The sequence below is a fragment of the Corvus moneduloides genome, chromosome 23 (genome assembly GCF_009650955.1).
Source record: "Corvus moneduloides isolate bCorMon1 chromosome 23, bCorMon1.pri, whole genome shotgun sequence".
Classification (NCBI taxonomy): domain Eukaryota; kingdom Metazoa; phylum Chordata; class Aves; order Passeriformes; family Corvidae; genus Corvus; species Corvus moneduloides.
In genome coordinates, this window is record NC_045498.1 from 4,099,866 (window position 1) to 4,113,770 (window position 13,905).

General features: G+C 43.2%; 1 protein-coding gene across 1 annotated transcript in view; it reads right to left on the bottom strand.

Moving 5' to 3' along the window:
• Window positions 1-180: 180 nt before the first annotated feature.
• Window positions 181-13,905, bottom strand: part of AGO3 (argonaute RISC catalytic component 3) — a 33,858-nt gene continuing 20,133 nt past the window's right edge. Inside the window, exons 17-19 of the mRNA XM_032132125.1 lie at window positions 13,783-13,884; window positions 12,525-12,724; window positions 181-11,505 (exon numbers count right to left, since the gene is read on the bottom strand). Of these exons, the coding sequence (XP_031988016.1) occupies window positions 11,397-11,505; window positions 12,525-12,724; window positions 13,783-13,884 (411 nt within the window). The 3' untranslated portion in view covers window positions 181-11,396. The remainder of the gene's footprint in view (window positions 11,506-12,524; window positions 12,725-13,782; window positions 13,885-13,905) is intronic.

A 13,905-nucleotide genomic window follows, 5' to 3' on the forward strand; every position in this document is an offset into this window, starting at 1 on the left:
TTAATTATTTAAATGGCATTAAAATAAAATTTTAAAGAAGATCGAAAGTAAATGGTTTTCGCTCCTTGGATGTGCCTGGTGCCTCCCTTCGCATCCCAGGACCCAGACCAACACCTCCATCTGCTCCTTGCTTTGGGAATAAATCAAAATTATGCAAGTACAAATAAAGTATCACACACGTGCATTTCAAAAAAAATTTATTTTTCAAATGAATACAGTTCGTTTACAATACACTCAAGTTGATGGTATCTATAGCCAGCAGAGATCGATGACTGCTGTGTCCTATACACAGTCGTACAGAGGTTACAGATGCCTACGAGAGGGAAGGAACAGTGAAAGAAGTCGACATTTTACTGTGCTGGAAGGAAAGCAACTCTTGCAACAGGTAGAAAATTTTGGCAAGAACAATTTGTCTGGAAAGGGAGAAGGGGCAGAGGACACGGCTTCTGCTTAGCAAGTACATCTCAAACACCGACACGTTCCCTCCCACCCCGCACGGCTGCAGCCCACGGTACAAAGAGGCACACATGGTCAAGATGGTTAAGTAAAAATAAAGGCTTTTACCAGTTTGTTTGCCATCCATCTACACTCTATTTGTGCAACGTCTCAAGTCACAGCTCTACTTTATTCTTGAAACATTTCCCTTTTGCTTCGAAAGCCCCCAGGACCTTCATGGTGGGAACACATTCACGCTCCTGCCGAAGCAATGGGAGACCAAAACAGGGGAGCAGTTGCCAGCATATGAGAAAGAGCAGACACATGGGAGGGGATCAATCTACTGGACTGGTTTATAAGAATTTTATTCAGAAAACGAATCCCAAACAGCATTTTTTTTTTTAAACAACTTAAATATGCAAAATTTCTCTGCGTGACATTGCTTGCAGCAGTCTCCAAAATTAACACAGCTCACTGGCCAGTGATGTTTATGGCACACACAATGCCACCTGAGCCACCTTCTTCCAAAAATCCTTTAATGTTGGCTCATAACCAAACGCTACCAATTAATGTGAAAGCTCTGAAGTAACACCTGCTGACAGACAATGTCCTCGTCCACAATCACACACCTCCAGCCAGGTGAACAGCTGTTTTTCCCTACACCAAGTGCTATTTATCCACCATGAGGCTACCTGGAGAGCTGAACTGCTTATACCAAGGGAGGAGACAAGAACAACAGGCAGAAGGGTCTGTACCCTATGAGCCCAAAGTGTCATCACTCCCCTGGAACCCTGATCTGTACACCAGTGTCTGTAAAAACAACATTTCCAACCCAAAACTTGCTCTGCCAGCCCCACTGCTGTGCTGCAGCTTGATTTTCACACCTGCCTGCAAACAGACACCAAACACAACGAGCTAGAAGCAGGCTTTTCTACAGGAAAACAACATGTAGTTGTCTCAAGGTGAGATTGAACACTGAAAACTGCAAAAATGAGAAGATTTCACTGAAAAACAGAAATCAAGTTCAAAAAAAAGTAAATACTACAGCCACAGGAGAGAAGTGATGCACAAAAGCGAGTACCCAGAAGAAGCCATTCTGCGCTGCAAAGTTGCCAGAAGCCAAACTCCATCTCTGGCATTCTTCCTCTCACCAAGTTTTGTTGGTGTTCAATTATCCTCACTACTTCAGGAGCAATACTCAAGTTTTCACTCTGCTGGCACACCATCAGGATCCAAAACATCCAAAAATTCTTTAAGTTCAGCATTGCTCCAGGGGGCATCACTTCACTACTACATCTGAGTGGACACTACCTACCAAGACATGTATTTTCTATCAAAGAAACTGGTTTTGAAGATATTTAAGAGATTTGCAAGTGTAAGCAAAATGAAAGTTTACTAGTAACTATTTCAAAAGCTAACTTTTGCACACCTGTACTGAAATAGGTTGTGGATCTATGATTTATGGGCAAGCATGGCCCTAAACTCAACATACAGCCATATTTTTGTGTTGCTAGATAGTGTTACAGCATTAATTTCCCAACTGCCAAATGTGTTTGAAAGACCTGTGTAATTCTCAGCAATGAAAAAAACCCCTTTCATTTAAATAAACTTGCCCTCTGAGCATCTGTTTTACAACAAATGGATTAGTTTAAAGAAAGCAAGATGGCAAACATGGGACTGACCCCAAGAGCTGCAATGGGATGGGCGGGAAGAGCTCCAGCTCCCAGCAGGGATGGGCTCCAAACAACTGGATTCACTGAAGATGCAAACGTGCAAATTGCACGGGTTTGTATCACGAGGCTACCACTGTCCCAACATGGTTCACCCTCAGATCACCCAGTAACTCACTCTCGTAAGGTAATGTGAATCCTCACAAACATCTTCTAGATGAAAAATGAGGCAGAATCGCTTCCCCCAGGTCAGAAAGGGAACCTGCTTCAGAGCCAGCTGGTTCCAGAGCTCCTGGCTGGACAACTCACCAGTATCTCAAAACAGCTTCAAATAGAACCTGTTGGAAAAGCTCTTCAATTTTGGTCTGAAAATCCACTTTTTTTAGCAGCTTAAAGCCCAAACTGGCATCTAAGCACACAGGTGCCTACTTCTGCACAGTGCAGTGTCTACAACAGGGACCTGGTGTCAGAGGATGGGGGATTGTTCCTCTTTCCACACCCAAGTGACCACACGATTCTGTTCTCAGACATCGCCACCCCTTGCTACTGGCAAACTGCTTTTTGAACTTATCTGTGACATTTAATCCTCACCTCCACGTTCCCACTGAGCCAGAGCTTTGCGCTGCTCCCTGACATTCACTGGGCAACATTCCCCATGTCCCTGCAACCTCCAAATGGGTGGAGAGGGGAGAGGCAATGGAGTGTATGGAAAGCTGCAGGAGCACAGTAAAGAGAGAGGACATCACTGGACAGGCAACATTCAAATAAAGGCAGAATTAATGATTCTCATTAGATAAACATATCAAGGTTAAATTTTATTTTAAAAAATTGCAAGTCTACCAGAAAGTAGGTTTATTTGATGACATTACTCTCCAGAAACCACTTATTATAAAAGCTTCTCCTCTCTGGGTAGTTCTAATTCACAAATAATTCAGGGCTCACTTTGATGAAGCAATTCAACACAAAACCAACTCTACTCTGAACAAGGACTTCGAGCTTTAAAAACAGTTCAAGAAAAATACTAACCATCCTACCAATGCAAATACAGGTTTTTCCAGCTCTGTTCCTGGTCAGAAAAAGGCACATACTTGCTCTCAGTGAGTTCAAGTCCAACACAAACAGTTCAGGACACCCAAGCTCATGTCTGATGTGCCCATCAATGTCCCTGAAAGGCTTGAGCTGATCACAGCTCATCTGACACCCACCCACCTCCTACCCAGTCCTTTGTTTATACAGGCTTTTGTCACCATCCCACCCCCGCCCTCACATCCAGAGCTGATCTGTGCTCCACACAGCCACAGCATCCTCAACATGGCTAATTCCATACAGGCAGTGGAGGGAGAGAAACCCTGGTCAGGGAATGGGGAGGTAGGTAAGAGCTGAGTAAGAGCAGAGCAACTGCAGTGTTACAGCAAAATGACCTCTACACCTGCCTGCTTCTGTTCCTGGGAGCCAGGCACACCTCAGGACAACCAGGAACCTCTCAGGGCTTCTGTGTTGTATAGAAGGATCACATATTGCTCACAAAACTGCTTGGGTCGGTGCTATCTGAACCAGTGGATCCACTGGAAGCTGCATCTGTTTGACCCAAGTAAGGGATTCCAAGGTTTGGATAAAACCAGTTTGATTTCAGGGGGCAGCTGTCACAGGCACTGCCACCTGCTCGCAGCACGGTCCTGGAGAAGGAGAACAGGCACCCCTAAAAATATACAGGAACATGCTTTTTCCCTCATGTGTTAGTTTTTGAATTAGCAATCACAGGATGACAGAACAGTCTGGGTCTGGGAAGGAACCTCTCAAAGCTCATCCAGTCCAACTCCGCTGCCGTGACCTGGGACCTCTAAACCAGGTTGCTCCAAGCCCCGTCCAACCTGACACCTTGGATGTTTCCAGGGATGGGGCAGTGAGAGCTTCTGTGGGCAACCTGTGCCAGTGTTTCATCACACACATTGTAAAAGACTTCTTAAATCTAATTTAAACCGACCTCCCTCTGTTTAAAACCATCACCCCTCATCCTGTGGCAACAGGCCCTCCCTAGAAGTTCACCCCCATCATTCTTACAGGCCTCTTCAAGTACTGAAAGGTACTGAAGAAAAACACCAGCTGTCAAGTTTTGCTTTTTTATTTGCTACAGGAGGCAAAGGAGGCTCTGCTGCTTCTTCATTAGCTTCAATATTCTGTTTTGATTTTCCCACCTGATAGTTTTTAAAGGAGTTTGAATAACTCCTACTGGGCTCTGTTACTTTGAGTCTGCCCTTGCTGCTTCTTCCCACACCTTTATTCTTTCCCTTGCAGAGCTGCTCCAAAAGCCACAGAATCTTGATGTCCCACAAGTTCTCCATCTCCTTGAGGAGGTCCTCCCTGTCCATCTGCAGCTGCTCCTTGAGGTGTTTTAGTTTGCTGGTTTTTTTTCCAATTTAAAGTATTTTAATAATGTCTATTTTTAATGGTTTGTTAGCTCTTATTTAATTTGGATACCTTAAACCATCGTGCACCCTCCAATGACTGCAACAGAAACATTTCTACGGGAATTAAACCTCACATGTGGCAGCTCATGGACAGCAAGGCAAGAGATTTGTGTCCAACAGAAAACTGCTTCATCAGGTGCAAGTTCATTCCCTTTGATAGAAAGAAGAGGCAGCAACTTCCTTCTAAATCTCAACAGGTTCAGTATGAACTAAATGTGGAGCGAGACAAAGCAGGTGGTTGACAGGCAAGGGAGGAGATAGAGAGTATTGCTGCAAGCAAGCTGATGGTGCAAGATTTTTGGCCCTTTTTAGTCTAAAAGATAGAAACAGCTACTACTAAAAGGGTCAGGAGACACAGTTTTGGCTCAGAATTCAGACTGAAAAATGCTTTCTAAACCCCAGCCTAGTAACACTGAGAAATTGGAAATATAAAATAATTGAACATCATGGCAAGCTTAAATACCAACACAGTGGCATTGGGCACTGTAATAAGACCAGAAAGTTGGTACAAGCTACAAGAGACATTGAATCATGTCTTGAACTTGAATCAGAAGAAATTAGAGAGCAAAGAGAGTCAACTCGTGCCTGAGGGAGCTGCAGCATCCCCTCAACAACGAGGTGTGGGCAACTCAGCAAGGGCACTGCCCAGTGGTGGGACTCTGAACCCCACATATTTCATTGACGATGTCCAGAAGCTCTGCTTACTACTAGAAAAAGTCTGGACGTGAAAATATTCCTGCAAAGAGACCACTTGGAGTTATTCAGTGAGTTCTGTGGTTAAGCTCCTGATATTCAAAAATATCCTGACATCAAGTTATTTCACATCTTAAATGCCCAACACTATAAACAGTAATAAAATGCACAAAATCATTTTAGTTGTAGAGAAACAAAGTACCAATGAAGCACTTGCCTATGGCGAGCGGGTTAATTGTCTCCTCTCAAACACGACTGGTTAAGCCAACTTTCTTTGGAGAAGAAAACCAAAACATTCAGAAACTTCTCCTGCCTAAAAATAAGTGTTAAAAGCAACACACAGAGCAGACACACAGACCTATGAGCTGCACACAGACCACCAATAAATATACAGAAACACCACAACAAAGGACAAGGCTCATCATAAAAGAAAAGTCCCATAACTGCTACTCAGACCGATACCAAAGGAAAGGGAAGTGTTTTTTGCAGGCATGTGCAAGCACATTACAGTGTCATCAAAGCAAAACTTTGCTATTATTATTACTTTATGCAGCATTACAAGGTTACTGAGGTGCAGTGTTTAATAGTCTAGTCTACAGCTTTTCCTGACTGCAGGAACGCTCACCAAATTCACCATGGACCCACCCCCTCCGTGGCATCGCCTACCCACCGAGCTGCTCCCATCCAGGGCATCCAGCTCCCAGCTGGGAATCAGAAGACCCACTGATCCATACTGAACACACACAAGCCATGTGAGGACCAACCATCTCCCAGGCCATCCTTAAGACACCCTCCTAAGACACCTTTCAGTTTGTCTCCATCTCTGGGAATGTGCTTCCCCTAAAAGAAGACATCCTTTGGTAGCTACGGATTCCTTTCGGCACCAATCGTGTCCCCACGGCTTCTCCCACACCCCAAACCCCCAGCCCCCTCAATATGAAGAGGTAAATCACATTAACCAAACCCAACCCCAGCCTACCAGCTGAATTTGGTGATCGCTCCTCAATGCCTCTCCCTCCAAAGGAAAACACCTTCCTGGTTATTCTTGGTCCTGACTCAGAGAAGCTGATGCTTGAAAGTACCTAAAAGATACCATCAAACACTTGGCATTTTCAATAATTTATCTTAAATTTGCAGCCACGTACAACTGGAAAATAAAAATCTACAGCACCATCTTCTAAAAAGGCACTTTCTGAGGACTGTCTTGCTTAAAAAAAAATAAAAGTCACTCCAAGTTTTAAACAGTGGAACTGCTTTGTTTGAAAAGGACCCTATGGTAACAACCCATGTCAGGTGAGGGGGTACCTCAGACAGGACGTGAAAGGCCAGGGCACATAGGATGGAAAGTGGATGGAGTCTCCCCAACACCCTCATTCCTGCCAAACCAATGCTTTGATATTTTCCCTCGCACGCCTCTCCCTTACAATTCCTTCCCCTCCATATGCACCTTTGCCTACTCAAGGGACAACAATTCGGGTTTTAGTGTCACGGAGATCAGGATTTTTAAGATTCTGCTTGGGAGGTAAAATGTAGGATCCTGTATCCATCTTGCTCATACCTCAACTACAGAAAGTACAAAATCTTCTACCAGCAGAAAGCATCAACGAGCTCAAGCTCTAACCACAATACTTTACAAAAACAAGGAGTGAATTGGCTACGTTAAGTCTGATTTCAACATGTGTCAAACCAAAAATGATATTCTGAACATGCAGCATCAACCTAAAGTACCATCTTTGGGTAGAAAAGACTGACAGAAATCTTTCCCTTTGACACCCCTACGGAATTTTTCACTAGATCCAATCAACCTGCCAGTAGCAGCCACGAAACTCCACAGCACTGAAAGGGACAGAGCATCTGCCCAGCCTGACTAGAGACCACGATGGCCACTTAGAAACAACCACCTTTGAAAACTGAATTTACAGGTCCAACATACATAATCTGAGCTTTTGATTCCTTGGTTATAAAAGTGCTTTGAGTAAGGTTCTAAACCCTCAGTTCACAAAACAGGGAAAATATCAAAAGTGGACAAGATATGAAGAAAGTGTAAGAAAAGGGAAAAAAAAAAAAAAGCCTCAAGCTTGAGCTTGGAATTTCACCAGAGTGAACTTTAAGACTAGTAGAAAACCAGTATTTGTAGCTGGAATTTTTACAGCAGACTATATGGTATCTCATGTTGAGCATTTTATAGGACAAGTATTTGTACATGAAGAAGTGAAAATCATTTAGGACCACGAGCATCTTGAAATAATTTGACTGACAACTTCCAGAAACCCATTTTACTCCTGAAAAACATTTCTGTGGCCAAACTTCCAAAAGAATACCAGAATGAATCCTATAAAAATAACTTTTGGACACGTGTAACCAGATGACACATTGAACAGTGACACAGCGATCCTGAGTCAAATGGCCACGGCTCAAGTCCCTAGAAAGGGAAAAAGGCGACTTACAGTGGAGTCACTTCTCCTGTTGGCAAATGTCGCGAGTTTAATGCCTCAACCACAAACATTCTACGATTCTCTCCAGCTCTGGATCTAGCAGTGGCCAGGTGGGAGGTTTGGGCAGGGCTGGCTGGGTGAGAAGGGGCTCGGCCAGCAGCCCTGGGGTCTGTCCCCACAGCCAGAGATACCCTGGGGCTGCTCCTGGCCCTGCGCCCACCACGGGAGCACTTAGTGGCACTTGTTCAGTACAAGTGAAGTCTCGGTGCAGTGTCTGAGGAGACAGGAACTGCTTTTCTCCACAGGCAGAAACCCGAGGCCAGTGTCTGCAAAGCAAGGAGAGCCATCAGCCTGTGCCCACATCCCTCTTTGGACTATCCACAGCCAGCTCCCAGCCAGAGAGGGGGATCTGCTGTGCCACCCAAGATTTCCTCAAACAGCACATAAAATTTGAGATTTTTTTTTTTCTTTTTCAAGGAGAGCAGGTACAAAAATAAAAGAAATCCATATACTCTGAAAATATACTGGAAACTGCCACCACAGATGAGGTACCATTTATCCCGACCCCCCACCCCCAAACTGCAAACATCAAAATATATATGTTTTTAAACAAAAGAAGAATATCTGGCTATTTAATCTCAGTTAAAATGACAGCACCCTTTGTTACACTTGATATTTCACACCATTAATTCTCTTTTGAAAAAAACCCAAGATATCTAACTAACCTTGATTCCTTGCTTTTCTCCTCATTCCTTAGTGCAGTAATTGTCCATCTCCATTTAAATAAATATAGCAGCTACAGCATCATAAATGTGTGGCCCTCACAACGTCAGTAACTTGATATCGTAATACAAAGAAGTATCGGCACTTGACGTAGATATTTGCAAAACCAAGAAGAGAGATTAAAACTTCCAAATACTCTTCACATGAAAACCAGGTACAATGTTACCTTGACAACTGAAGTCACTTTGCCAATGAAGTTTCTTTAGTTTTTGGTGAAAGTAGCGAGCAAAAAAGCTTCTCAAATCCGAGTCACCGAGCGTGGGCAGGATGAGAAGCGGCTTTGAAAGGAGAGTTAGAAGGCTTTGTAAAAAGGAATTTTCAGCTAAATGCCAGAAGTCCACAAGAACTCTTTGTAAAATAGTTATTTTTTTAAAAAAAGTTCTCTGTTTCAAAAGAAATTTCTGTATAAAGCTTAAGCTGAACATTTTACAAACGGCACTGCTACTGAGAGAGCTTTAGGAGAAAAGTGTCAGGTCACAGACTGGGAAAAACATCTGAGAGACTCACTGAGAAACCACCTCGCTCAAAGGACTCGATTGCACCCCTCTCCCTGCACCAGGTGTGTCCAAAGGCACTCACAGGGACAGAGCACTCCGAGTTGGGACCCCCTGGCTCTGGGGGTCCCCAACGCCTCGGGGACTGCAGAGCCCCCCAGCCACCCCCACACCCCCTCCGAGCACCCCCAGCCACGCCCATCTCCACCACGGCTTCCAGTGCAATTTTAGCTTTGCCAAGTTAGTCTCTTTACATTATTGTCCTTGATTTTGAGAGATAAGATAGGTATCTACACCAGCTGTTAGTAAAGCTCTTGCAGACAGTGTTGCCAACAGCACTACGGACATTTCCATACAATATACAAACGCACAAAATACAGTACTTGGTTTCCTGGCAGAAAAAAAGAGGGTTCATGCCTGGTGAAGCAAAATGGGCTCAGATTTTAGGCTCAAAATACAGTATATTGGCAAACAGTGGATTTGGTGAGAACGAGGAGAGAAGCTACTTAGACCAACCAGGTTTTCATGTGAGAGCAGGTGGAGGTCGGGAGGGCTGGGATCACAGCAATGCCCATACAAACAGCTGCAGTAAATATACTATGAACCAGTGCAAATAAAAACAGTCAAAAATGCAGTTCACGAGTTTACAAAGTGCAAAACTCCCCAGTCCCCTTGTTGAATAAACGCTCGTCTCTGACATCTTAAACATTGGTTTTAAGTGGAATGAAAGAGTCCCATTGGTTTGTTTCACATTTCAGTGATTTAACATGTTAGAACTATCCCAGCCCTCTTTATTTGCAAAGTGAAATGAAGTTACCAATAACTTAATTTTAAAAGGAAAGTCACTATCAAAGAGGAAAAAAGCCTAAAAACTTTTATTAATTCCAGACATTTTACTGATGTCAAATAGGTTTAACTAAGCATGTAAAAACTGAGATCTTAATACAAAACCCTTTCCATTTAATTCAAATATGCTCCACATTTCAAAGCCAAAAATAAGGCCAATTCCTTTGTTAAATCAAAAGACTGCAGTGACAAGTAAAGCTTGCAGAAGTCTAGAAGCATTTTTGTATATTTTTTTTTGATTTAAAAAAGGAAAATTCAAGATTCCTTCTGACTATAAAACTTTCCTTTCAAAATTAAGGCTTTTACTTTGTCCTTTTAAAATCCTGGAGGTGTCCATTCTCCCACAGTCTGTGGTACAGACACTGCTTCAGTACAGCTCAATGGACACAGTTTTTCTTTAGAATGCTTATTGCACTAAAAGATAGCAAAACAAGTTGTCAGTTTTTTTAAAAAATAAACATGATTACATTTCTAAAAAATAAAAGTTGATGTTGACCATATGTTCTGTAATAATTAAATTAAAGCATTATTATTACTCTAATAAATACAAAAGAAACAAAAGGAAGCTAAACTTCAAACACACATACATATGAATCACATTAAGGTGTGAGAGGCAGCAAGTAAAGTAGCAGGTTTCTTTTTTTTCCAAAAAGACCTTAGCTCTAAAGTTTCAGTTCTGGTGGTTACTGTATGTCATCCCAGAAAACCTGGGACATCGGATCTCACGTGAAGCTTCAACAGATTTGACATGCCAGATAGGAAAAAATTGAAACTTTTGGACTAGGTAAAACAGCAGCTTTAGTAAATTCCCCCAGGGAGCAAGAAGAGTTGGGTCACTACTGCCTGCACATGAACCACGAGCTTCTTGGATTGCTTTTGAAAGGGAACTCTTGGAGCTGAGAACTCCAAAGCTGTGAGAAAAGACACAAAGGCAGCCGTTGGCTAAATTAGGTTCAAATTATTGGATTAGTGTGCAAAACATCTTCCCCCCCTCACTGTTTCCTAGCTAGTGCTGTACATTCCAATGCACTTGGATATGTTCACATTCGAATGCTCGATGGCAATACTGAGAGAAAGATTCCTCAATGCACGGGGGTTAAAAACTTAATTATTTTCTTTTTTGCACACTTCCCTCCTCCAAACAATCACTGTGATTGTTCCTAAAAGGTGGTTTGTTTTTTGTTTTAAATTACACAACAGATTTTAGTTAATTATTACTATTTTTTTTTTTTTTTGCAACAATAGTTGTGCTGCCGAGCAACTTGAGGTAAAGGCAGAAGAGGGTTAAACTACGAGAAATAATAATTAAAAAAAAATGATGGCGGTGCTTCCCACGGGAGCCCGCCCCAAAAAAGCAGTTGGCTGGTTTCATATTGCATAATAGTGCTGTGTTCCTGGATGAAGTAAACAATCTTCCTCGTGTCAATTTAAGGGTGAGCCTCTCGCCCCTGCACAGCGTCAGCTCCAGCACGATGGGAGGCACAGCCCCTAAACCAACCCCCTGGAAACATACATTGTATGTGGCTTAAGTTCTCAGTTCTCCTCTCCGTGAGTGTCTCCCGGGTCATTGACTTAAGCGAAGTACATCGTGCGTAAGGTGTCTTGGTGAATCTGTACAGCCTTCGCCAGGGCCTGCGGGTCTCGCCCGTTGCTCTGTCCTGACACGTGGCTCCCTTCAGCACTGCAGGGAACGAGGGAGAGACAGGCAGGGCTGTAAATTGTATTAATTCGGATCAAAAAGCTGCTTTCGCATCTCTTCGGCAGAATCACAGAATCACTGAGGTTGGAAATGACCTCTAAGATTGAGTCCAACCTGTGACCGATCCCAACCTCATCTCCCAGCCCAGAGCACTGAGCGCCATGTCCAGTTATTCCTTGAACACCTGCAAGTATGGGGACTCCACCACCTCCCTGGGCAGCCCCTTCCAAGGCTTGACCACCCTTTCCATGGAGAAATTCCTCCTGATGTCCAACCTGACCCTCCCCCGGCACAGCTTGAGGCCGTTCCCCCTTAACCTGTCCCTTGTTCCCTGGAAGCAGAGCCCAACCTCCCCTGGCTGCCCCCTCCTGTCAGGGAGTTGTAGAGACTGAGAAGGTTAAGGTTCCACCTGAGTCTCCTTTTCTCCAGTCTGAGCCCCCTCAGCTGCTAGCCATAGGACTGACTTTCAAGACCTATTACCAACACAGCACCAGTGACAGAACCGGACACTGAGTAATATCAACTCTTGTATTCACCCAGCAACCTTGAAGCTTTTGACAGATCTCTTCTATGGCTCAGCTTGCTCATCTAAAAATAAGCCTGTTATAAATACATTGATGGCTTGAAGGTTATAAAATGTTTCTGACGTACAGAGTTAGATAAGTGGAAGCACTTAACATTTGGTTCATTCATGACTACTCTGATCCCAAAGCAAAAAAATTAAATCCGTGGCTTGATTCCTTCAGACCATGTCAAAGTTGTAACAAAATACTTCAGTAAACTGAATTCTTTTAATCTGAGTGTTATTCAGTAGAATCCACCAACCCACTCTGGTCTGACGTAGAGCAGCAGCTGCCAGGAGTGATGATCTTAACATCAGTCCTAGAGGTAACAAAAACTAAGTGCAAGACCGGCAGGAATCACCCGTAGTCAGACGGCTTTAGGCCTGACAGTGAAGGAGAGCAGTGGAGACTAAACCCTGAGCACACCCTGTGATTTACCTGTCGTGTTCCTTGTCCACGAGGTGGTAGCGTGCTCTGAATGCCACCAGGTGAGCGTAGTAGGCGGGCGCGGGGATGGAGACGGAGCGGGTGCAGCGCACGTACGTGTGGCACAGCTGGTACGTCAGCAGCTGCAGCTCGTCTGCTGTGAAGCAGTTGTCATCCCACAGGACGTGGTAGTGGGAGGGACGGCTGGTTCCCTGCAGAGATGGGCACGGAGGGTCAATTCTCTGAGTTTCCATCAACAAGTCAGGTTTTGACGTTCAGAAAGGGCCAGGCTATCTAGTGTGAACTTCTATGTAACAGCAGCCAAACGAGTTCAGTTTTATGTCAGGCCTAAATGTATTTTAAGATGAATAAGCCTAATATATACATGATTATATTGCTCTAAATATTCTTGCTAGGAAAAAACCCACTTCTACATAACCCTCAGTGATCAACATCTGCTCCCAACATGACTAAACCATGATTACAGCACCTTTTACCTACCTTCAAATAAACTCAGAGACACATTTCCCAGAGAAATAACTGGTGCTTTTACATCCCTCCAGTTCCTGAGCACCCTAACTGCAAGTATGAACACTAGAAACTCAAGTTAAATCTTACAGTGCATCTGAATTGGGTAAATAGTTGTGCTTTAGCCAAGCTACAAGTCTCTCTTTTTAAAACAAATACATCTGAAGAATTCGTTTAGTTGAGGTTCTTTATGCTTTGTTATATTAAACACAATGAGCTGCAGCTACACCCAGCATTTCTGTTTCAACTTCAATACAATTTTTTTTCCAAGGGGCCAAAACCCAGCTTGCTCAGACACAGTGTAAAGGTTGACAAAAAACCCATTGAAATGATTCAAAACTGGACAAGTCATGCCCAGCCAACCTAAACAAAACTGATGACAATGTGGTCAGACTCACATGACAAAAATTTGAAGAGCAAATTTTTTCTTTACATTTTAAGCAATAGCCTGACACAAGTAGAAAGATTTTTTTTTTCCAGAAATAACAATGTTACAAAATAAAGTGAACTCTTCAATATAAACTTTAAAAAGCATCACTTACCATCAGTGCAAGTTCAAAGGTGCAGCAGAGACCACCTCTTAAGCAAATCATACTCTAGGTCCCACAATAATGTTTTATCTCAGATAAAACTGAGCTAAAAGAACATTTCCTGCCTAAATAACTATTTGTAAACAGGTGTCACAAAAAGGAGAAAAAAAACATGTTCTAAATTCACATTTACTTACACAAAGTAACCGTACCTGTATTCCAGCATGGCTACAGAGGTAAAAATCAAACTCGTAGGGGTGTGTAATGTCAGTATCTACAGTTGTCCCAGCTGGAATATTGCCACTTCGTCCAACCTAGAGAAGAGGTTTGTTAAG